This window comes from Zerene cesonia, chromosome 2, assembly GCF_012273895.1.
Source record: "Zerene cesonia ecotype Mississippi chromosome 2, Zerene_cesonia_1.1, whole genome shotgun sequence".
Classification (NCBI taxonomy): Eukaryota; Metazoa; Arthropoda; class Insecta; order Lepidoptera; family Pieridae; genus Zerene; species Zerene cesonia.
This window is the reverse complement of record NC_052103.1, coordinates 925,990-935,463: the sequence shown is the minus strand read 5'-3', so window position 1 is coordinate 935,463 and position 9,474 is coordinate 925,990. Positions and strand designations below refer to the sequence as shown.

The following is a 9,474-nucleotide window of genomic DNA, read 5'->3' as shown; positions in this document are numbered from 1 at the left end:
TCCTCAAAGTAAATTATATCAAAAATTCAAGTTTTAATCTCAAATTCGCATTTACCCTACCCATTTTCTTGGACTATCGTATCAAACAATTCTTAAATTACAAGAAGACGGTCAAACTAAGGTTACATTTACTTTTTTGTAATATTAAATTATCTGTGCTCTTACGTTGTTGTTAAAAAGTTAACTAGTACAATAAAATATCTTATACCTTTAAACGAGCAATTCTTGTATATATATATACCTACATATATATAATATATATATATATATATAATTGGAATCTCGGAATCGGCTCCAACGATTTTCATGAAATTTAGTATATAGGGGGTTTCGGGGGCGATAAATCGATCTAGGTAGGAATTTTTTTTAGAAAATGTCATGTTCGTGTTTTATTCGTGTTTTTTTCCTGACATCTATTGGTGAATAATAATACTATTTTGCTTCGTAGAGAGCTGGACAACTGAAATAACACATAGGCACTTTTTATTATACCGATATTCCTACGGGATACGGACTTAGGCGGTTTCAACCGCGGGTCACAGCTAGTTATGTTATTATGCAAGTACATACATTTAAAAGTATCAGTCTACTTTACGGTGTTTTTTGCCAATCCTAAATTATTACAATGTATTTTATATATAATAATTAAGTTTGATTGATCAATTTATTAACGGGCAAGCTATATATTTTATGATTAAGTTACTTTTCTAAATTCCGAGATTCGAACCCAGATATTTTGTGACTTATTTACATGCTAACGAATGATCCGTTTCCATTTCCTCACCCTTCCCAGTCTATTCCTTCTTTCTGTCGTCAATCCTCTTAAATATACGACATATCTCGCCACGAAGAAAGAGAAAAAATAAGTTTTTTTATTTCTATACCATATTAATTGCATAAACCTTACCGTACACATCTTCAGGATAGACCAGTCGGGTGTCGGCAAAAGCCTGAAAAAAGTATTCATAAATCCTGTAACGTGTTAAAGGAAGAACTTTATAAATGTTTTTAAATAGTTTTAGGGTTAAATTCTTTATAATTAATAATATAAAAAAATTTAAAATGGAAACAACATAATTTTTTGTCTATCTACTAGCGAAAGCACGATCGAAAGCAGACCAGTCAATTCAGAGCTTAGCCAGAACAAACAGACAGCCATGATTTTGTATAAAGCTAAATTATAATGATATTTAATACAAAGAAGCTTTTTATAATTCATACAGTTTCTAGAATTAAAACTAAACTTAAATTATGTCAATGAGCTTACCGTAACAGCACACAAAACAAAAAGTAAACCAACGGTCTTGTACATCCTTAGACCTACTATACCGTTCTACATACGAACTGATTTTTTTCAGTACAATTCTATCAAAGAATTAAATGATAAAAATTAAGCATTAATTGATAATTATGTTAATCAATTTAATCCATTCCAGTACATTGATTATTATTCATACTGTATTAATTATTACATTTGTTGTTATTTCCAATTTGTGATATAATTAATTATCTTAATACATATAAAATACGTGCCACATTGTTTGTTCGCGACGGCCTCCTAAACGACTCAACCGATTTTAATCAAATTTGTACACTATGTGCCGTTTGATCCAACTTAAAGGATAGACTAATTCATATTATTTCAATTATAATAAATAACTACCCGGGAGAAGCAGGGGCGTGTCTATAGCTAGCTACTCTATAATAATTTGTTACAATAAATCTGTATTAACTCTTTATAGAGGAAACGTTTATGCTTTCGTATGTATGTTTGTAATGTTTTCACTTAAAAACTACTGGACGGATTCCAAAAATTATTTCACCATGATAAAACTGCATCTTCCCTGACCTCCTCCTCCTCCCGGCTTTGACGGTGGTAGGTATACCGCCGTCAAAGCCGGAACGAAAAGCTAGTATTACAAAAAATTATATTCCTGGACAATAATTACGCAACACTATGTTATCCCAAACACAATCACGGATGTATTATTGAAACTGGACAACTGAAATAAAAGTTAAAAAAACAAACAGAACGAGAACAAATGTTCATCACAGAAAATAAATTTATTATTGTTTATGATATTATATCACCACGGATTCAGTCGTAGATAGTGACTCCCGTACCTCCTCCACCTCCTTACCTCCGACGCAGCAGGGTTGCTTACCTCTGCGAGAACTGGACCATTATTTTTCCTTCCTATAATAATAATATTATGAAGAAGTACGCTACTGGTATTACTGCATTTATTTGAAAAATATTGCGGCAGGGGCATGTTCATTATAAATATAGCTTATTGTCGCTTGCCCGAGCTCCGCTTAGAAAGAGAAGTCTTTATTATAACAGAAGACAGGAGCAGGTCGCGGAGGAATTCTGAAGTACAGCCGCGGCCCTTTCACTAAAGCAGCCCGACGGAATATATTGTGGTTTTAATCGGGAGGAATCCGACATATTCCATAGTTCCTTCCTCGTTCTAAAAAAAAGACAAGAAAGACGTAACAAGTGAAATAAGCAGTCGTTGAGCTAATTCACAAACAATATAAAATAAATAAATGTATACTTTGTTGAAAGATAGTTTGGTTTTGAAAATGACATTTATCTATAGTTCCGTCTAAATAGGTATAAATATGTAGGTAACGGTTTGGAGTTGATTTCAGCGGTAGTTAATATAATAGCATATCATCTTAATATTTGTAACCCAGGTTCACAAAACATAAACATATTTTCATTTGTTATCTGTAAGTGCAATCACTATTTGACAAGTATAATTAATCTGTAGTTTATTTGTTTTCCGTTTTGCAAATAAATGTCAACGGCGAAAAAAGACGTGGTGCAAAATATACTGTGTAAAATTAGATCTATTTGTGCTAAACCTGAATTTACCTTTTAAAAATCAATAATGGCTTCTTGGCCAGAAGTAACTACTGCTAAAGCTGAGAATAGGCACGAAATCAAGTTGTCGGGTGCCGCTATCTCCAAACGTATTTCCGAAGATGGTTTAGACAAAAATTTGTTTCAATTAACTAATATAAATCTCTTAAATATAAGTGATACGTGTCTCACTACTATCCCTGATGATATCAAGCATTTGGTTAATTTACAATCGCTTCTTTTATTCGGAAATAAAATATCGGAATTTAACGATAACATAACCTCTTTGCCGAAATTGAAAGTGCTGGATTTGTCCCGAAATCAGCTAACTCGTATTCCTGAGAGCCTGAATAAGATGAAAGAATTAACGAACATCAATTTGAGTTCAAATCAAATCGCGGAAATGCCAAAAATCGGTGATATGTTGAACCTTATAACGTTGGATCTTTCGAATAACAAATTGACGAGTTTCCCTGATATGGAAGAAGCAAACTTCCCGCACTTAACTGATTTCAAGATCAAGTGTAACTTGATTGAAACCCTACCTGGGTATGTTGCAAAAAGCTTACAGTCTCTGAAGAACTTTGATATTGGTGACAATCAGTTGAAAACAGTACCAGGGGAGCTAGCGTCTATGGCTAAATTAAAAGGTAATATTAATAATTTAAATATTTTCTTGAGGAGATCCTTACTGAATTGATTAGAAATAAAAATATATTATTGTGCATGTCATCATCATCAGCCCTTATATCTTCCCACTGTTGGGACATAGGCCTCCTATGAGGGTTCAGGCCACAATCCACCATGCTGGCCAAGTGCGGGTTGGCAGATGTCACATGTCATCAAAGTTTTGATTCTTGGACGTCACTATGTTTTCCTTCTCATTTGTGTAGTAGGTGATGTTATCAACATGTGCAGATAAATTGAAAAATCAATTTATTTCCTGCATGCTCGTTGGTCTCAAACCCCGCTTCATAGATTTTGAAGTCCGGGGTTCTCACCACTGAGCCACCACAACACACCACACCATTATTGTACATGCAATATGTATATCAACACAAAAATCTAGTATTTTAAATAAAAAATTTCACTATACTTATGATATGTTATTTTTTAATAATTTAAATGAACTGTATATTGAAGGACACATGTAATCTGTACATCTATTTTCCTATTTCAGAACTAAACCTTAAAGGCAATAAGCTTTCTGACAAACGCCTAATGAAGTTAGTGGACCAATGCCGCACTAAGCAAGTAATCGATTACATCAGAGAGCATTGCCCTAAATCAGACAGCGCACAACCAGCAGGCAAGACAAAGGGCAAGAAAGGCAAGAAGCAAGAAGAGGCAGTCCCTGAAGACAATATAAATGAACTATGCCACTCTTTAAAAATCTTACATGTAGAAGATGACACTGTTAAAGTGAAAATAGTAGAAAATGAAGTGTGGAACATTCGGCCATTCATCTTATGCTGTGTTATCAATAATTTGAAGTTTACCGAGACAACGTTCAAGAAATTTATTCAGATGCAAACCAAGTTACATGACACGGTCTGCGATAAGCGCAATGTTGCTACCATCGCTACTCATGATATGGGGAAAATTCCACCAGGTTTGTGGTTTATGTTATGGTTTCTGCTGAATAAACATTTTGTTATGGTTAGTGTTTGTAAAACTACAACAAAATGAATTGAAAACACTTTCAGTGGGTGTCTTTCCTGTCTTTGCTTAGGCCTAATAAGACAAGAGTACTCTATTATTTTCAAAAGATTAATCCTACTTCCTACTAGTCCTATCCTACTTCCTACTAATATTGAAAATGCGAAAGGTTGTGAGGATGTGTGTGTATTTGTTGCTCTTTCACGCAAAAACTACTCAACCGATTGCAATGAGATTTGGTACGTAGATAGCTGGACTACAGGAATATTATATAGGCTACTTTTTATCCCGATATTCCTACGTGATACAGACTTACGTGGGTGAAACCGCGAAGCACAGCTAGTGTAAATGTAATTTCAAAATTTCTCTACATATAAAATTTGATTTACAGGTGATATAATATACACGGCAAAGCCACCGAACCAATTGAAACTTACTCCACTATCAAGGGCGAAGCCCTTCACAGGAGAACAGTTGTTCCAGCAGCTTACTGCTGAGGCAGAAGCATTGAGGAAGGAAAAGAAGCGCAACGTGTACTCGGGAATACATAAGTAATTATTTATAAATGTTTACTGTAGTAGCAAAATATAAATGTGACTGAGTTGGTACATCAAAATAGTTCTACCAATACTTATAGAAATAACTACTAACTTTTTTGTATATCTCCAACCAGTAACTACAAATTAATTCTTATAAAACTTCAAAAGATCTTTTTTTTTAATGTCACAGTCGGCAATGGAGCTAGTGGAACGCCTGATGGTAAGCGCTACCACCGCCCATGAACATTTAGAGAGGCATAAGGTCCATTGCAGACCTTACGCCTCTACAAATGGATTGCCGACTTTAAATTGGGAAGGGATTAAGAAGGGATTGGCGAGAGAAATTAAGGAAATGACTGGGAAGGGGAAGGAAAAGGATATGGGCCTCCGGTCGATCTCCTCTTTGAAAATTGAGGAGGATCATTATTTAATAGATATAGTTTTTTTTCTGTACCTGTTTATATTCTCTTTTCAGATATCTATACTTACTGGAGGGCAAACCAAAATACCCATGTCTGCAAGATTCCGAGGGAAGGGTCATCAGTTTTCCACCAATCACCAATTCTGATGATACAAAGGTAATTTTTAAGAATTCTTTGATTCATTTCTTGAATTCATTATATTGAATGTTGTTAGGTTTGAGGACTGACAACAATTATTTGAGGAAATTCATCCTCAAAAAAATTTAGAAATTTCTTTGTTGGTGATCCATATACAATTATGTCTTAAATGACAGAATAAAAGAACCACTCAAATTATTTAAAATTGTTTCTCAGACACAGTAGCATGTTGATTGCTTTATATCAGTGTGTACACACACATAAAGCAATCAATATCAGCATTTCACAAGCATATCCCCAAGTGAACTAGCCATTTAATTGTATTTTTTTCCCTTTCAACCATTAAAAAAAAAAAAAAAAAAAAAAAAAAAAAAAAAAAAAAAAAAAAAAAAATGCTTATTTTTGAAAAACTAAAAAAAAAATCAATTCATGGGTGGGATTCGAATCTGCATCTTTCGCCGTACCGTAGCTACGCCTTACCACTACGCCATACATATTTTACATAAGCTATATTCAATGTACGCATCGTCCCACTTCCAGATGTCACACGAGAGCAAATCAATGCTCGTGGAAGTGACATCCCACTCTTCCCTCGGAGCCTGCAAGACTGTGATGGACAAGTTGCTCCATGAGTGTCTGCTGCTCGGTATTGCTGATCAGGAAGACGGACCATACCATACCCTGACTGTTCAACAGGTAAGTAATTATATATAGGATGATGTTTATGTTACATATGCTGTAGTGTATACACTATACAGGATGTTTATTTATAAGATTTTATCCTAACCTACTTGTTAGATTGACACTAAAAGATTCCTTAATAAAATAACTAATGAAGCTCTTGCCGATTCTTCTCGGTAGAAGCTTTCCCATCTTCGGATTGGTGTTAGTTTTAAAAAATTTGTGTTCACAAACGCTTATAAAAGCGTAGGCACTTAAATAGAAAATTCAGGTTGAATTTATCAAATTTGATTTTTATGATTTACTAGCGATCAGTCCCAACTTTACACGGGTGCAATTATATATGTATTATGCATATAAAACTCCTCTTTATATTAAAAAAAACCTCATCAAAATCTGTTTCGTAATTTTAAACATCTAAGCATACAGACACACAGACTGCAGAAAGCAAATTTGTTTTATACTATGTAATTATAATATTCTCGTTTATAAAAAAAAGGGTAAGACTTCACCGCAGAAGAAGAAATATTGCACCTAAAATTACATTACCTTAGAAATTTTGAAAGAATAGAAAAATCTTTCTTTCTTTTCTTTCAAAATTTCTAATTTATAAAGCATTTCAATGCTATAAAACTAAAAATTAAATTTACATTACCTTATTTAATAATACATTTGTTTAACTGTAATTTCTTCCAGGTTAAAGTAGTGGACATGGAGGGTAACTTGAAGAGTGTGTATCCATCCAGGACAGACTGCGTCTTCGAAGGGGCCGCGATCAAAGTGTTCAGATTGCCAAAAAAATAAATAAGTGTCATATTCACAGATAACAAAATAAATAAATGTTCGCAGATAAAATATGTACGTAGTATATTGAATGTTTGGAACAAAATTCCTTTTGCTGTATGGTATTTTATTTAAGTGGTTACTTGACACTTTTATATAACATTAATTAATCGTTTAAATTACACGTTTGATATAATAAACCTTAGTTTTCTGCTTCCGGCTTCAACCGCGCTCAAAGGAAAAGTTAGAAAACCGATTAAAGGTGATTTATTTTTTCATAATTCCGGTTCCCGGGCAGTTTATGGGATAGGAACTATCCTATGTCCTTTCCCGGGTCTCCAACTATCTGTACACCAAATTTCATTCAAATCAGTTAGGTGGTTTAAGCATGAAGTCTGCTTCACAGTCGCACAGAGTTACTTATGTATCTGTAATGTTTAATGAAATTGATTCCAAATAAAACCTGATTTGGCCTTTATAGATACTTCTATTTCAAAATTTAAATATAACAGATTTTTTCTCTATGATTTAGTATCCAATGTAATAAGGAATTGTGTTCGAACATCTCTAATTAAATAAAGACTATTTAAAACATTATGTAGGTTTATGCGGTTGTCAATACCTATCTAACTAAATCACATCTTATAAATAATAAAAAATATACCTTTATTCAATTAAAAATAACACTAAACGTAATTCCACATCATCGACACATGGATGGATACTTAATATATTTAATCAAACTGAATTTAAGAAAAACAAAAAAAAATGTTCTATAAAAATCTCTAGCGATAGAAGCTAACATGTGTGTTCTTTATATGTTTCTCTCACTCTAACACTAGGGATATAAAAAGGATAGAATGTACTCTTTCATTCGAATAATTATACATTAATTTCATGCAAAAGAATACACTGCTTTGAATATTTAATTAAAACATGTGCTATATAATTAAATTTTCATAAACCTGCCTAAAATAGTAATCTAAGAAAGCATAAATTGTCTTTTATAACTTGTTTTAAGTGTTCATAATGCTTCGTATAAAATACGATTATAGTCTATTTTTAAGGAAAATAATTTCATGTTTGAGTGCAAATCGCTGAAATCGATTGTCACTGCGTGTGTTTGCTTGTTTTTTTATCAGTTACTATTAAGATTGCTTCTTTAAGTTGTTTCAAGTTTGTATGGTTGTTGTTTATGATAAAAAAAAACGATTATCGTTTTTATTATAGTTACTTTTTTTTATATTTAATGGCTTGGTTACGAGACCTTTAAGCCAATTATTATAGTTGCGTAACTCTACACAATTGTTGAATTGTATCAACGAAAATGACAAAAGTATTTTTTACAAATATTTAACTTTGTTTTTTATAAAAAAAGAAAAACATCGAACAGTTGATTTTAATAGTTTTTAGTGTTCCTCTTTCTTCGATTGAGTTAAATATTAAAAAACACGGTTAGGATTCATCGGAATGCGTTTTTTTGTCTCTTTCGTTGTACGTTCTGTAATGCATGTGACCAATGTAATATATGGAAGTGAAACGATGTTGGGTATAATAGTATTTTTATAAGTACAAGGAGTGTGTATTTTTGTAAATGGTAAGTTTATATATTGTATGTCTCAAGACAGTGGAAGGCATAATACGTAGACGCATCTATTTGAAAGATCGCGTATAAAAGAGTTCAGAAATTTTCTATGTTATTTAATACTATGTCTATCAAATTAAAACTATATCAATGTTAGACATTTGCTATTTAGATGAAAAACTTGTTGCATAAAAATTATTGTAGACACTATTTATTTTATCACTAATTACGGTATTTATACTATAATAAAAAGTTGTCAGTTGTATTTCTCAAATATGTAGTTGTGGCTGATTAAAACTGAATGTAACATAAAAATAACTATATTGATATGTCTGCTTGTATAAATAAATTATGCACCAATGAAATAGCTTAGGTACTAATCTTGCTTACAAAATGTAATGCCGTGGTTTGGGTAGAAAAAAAAAGGTAAAAAAAAACGTCACGTGTAAAAACAAAATATCATAAAAACTAAGTATCAATTTGTGGCAGGTTTTAAAATTTAGTTTAATCCAAACCACGGAATCTTCAAATAATTGTTATGTCATTACATGGCGGGTAATTGTTTTTGTAAGAGACTAAAGACACGAAGCACAAATGTGCGCAAATTATACGTATTAATATTTTTCTATGTGTAAGCATAAATTTACTTTCTATAAGTTGTGCTTAAGTTTCTGTTTTTATAATCTGTGATTTGATGTTCAGTGGTCATCTCGACAAAAAATGTACTTGTTGTTTGGCAAATAAAGATTCTTTAAACATTTTTTTTTTTTTTTTTGTTTAAATTGTATACCTATATAC

At 32.3% G+C, this 9,474-nt stretch overlaps 2 protein-coding genes across 2 annotated transcripts in view; one reads left to right on the top strand and one right to left on the bottom strand.

Moving 5' to 3' along the window:
• The window catches only part of LOC119835316 (collagenase-like), a 6,897-nt gene extending 6,833 nt beyond the window's left edge, over positions 1 to 64 (bottom strand). The window contains exon 1 of the mRNA XM_038360074.1: positions 61 to 64. Within this exon, the coding sequence (XP_038216002.1) occupies positions 61 to 64 (4 nt within the window). The remainder of the gene's footprint in view (positions 1 to 60) is intronic.
• A 2,722-nt stretch (positions 65 to 2,786) lies between these two features.
• LOC119833391 (leucine-rich repeat-containing protein 47-like) lies at positions 2,787 to 9,436 on the top strand. The gene is made up of 6 exons (XM_038357383.1): positions 2,787 to 3,519; positions 4,050 to 4,481; positions 4,920 to 5,079; positions 5,543 to 5,645; positions 6,168 to 6,323; positions 7,005 to 9,436. Exons 1-6 carry the CDS (start codon positions 2,898 to 2,900, stop codon positions 7,110 to 7,112), a joined length of 1,581 nt encoding a protein of 526 aa, XP_038213311.1. The 5' UTR covers positions 2,787 to 2,897; the 3' UTR covers positions 7,113 to 9,436.
• The last annotated feature ends 38 nt before the right edge of the window (positions 9,437 to 9,474 follow it).

Bases quoted from the DNA above. Each gene is read 5' to 3' on its own strand.
- LOC119833391 (XM_038357383.1), top strand. From the start codon at position 2,898: ATGGCTTCTTGGCCAGAAGTAACTACTGCTAAAGCTGAGAATAGGCAC. The intron at 3,520-4,049 runs GTAATATTAATA...TTCCTATTTCAG, and splicing joins GTCTATGGCTAAATTAAAAG to AACTAAACCTTAAAGGCAAT. The intron at 5,646-6,167 runs GTAATTTTTAAG...TCCCACTTCCAG, and splicing joins CCAATTCTGATGATACAAAG to ATGTCACACGAGAGCAAATC.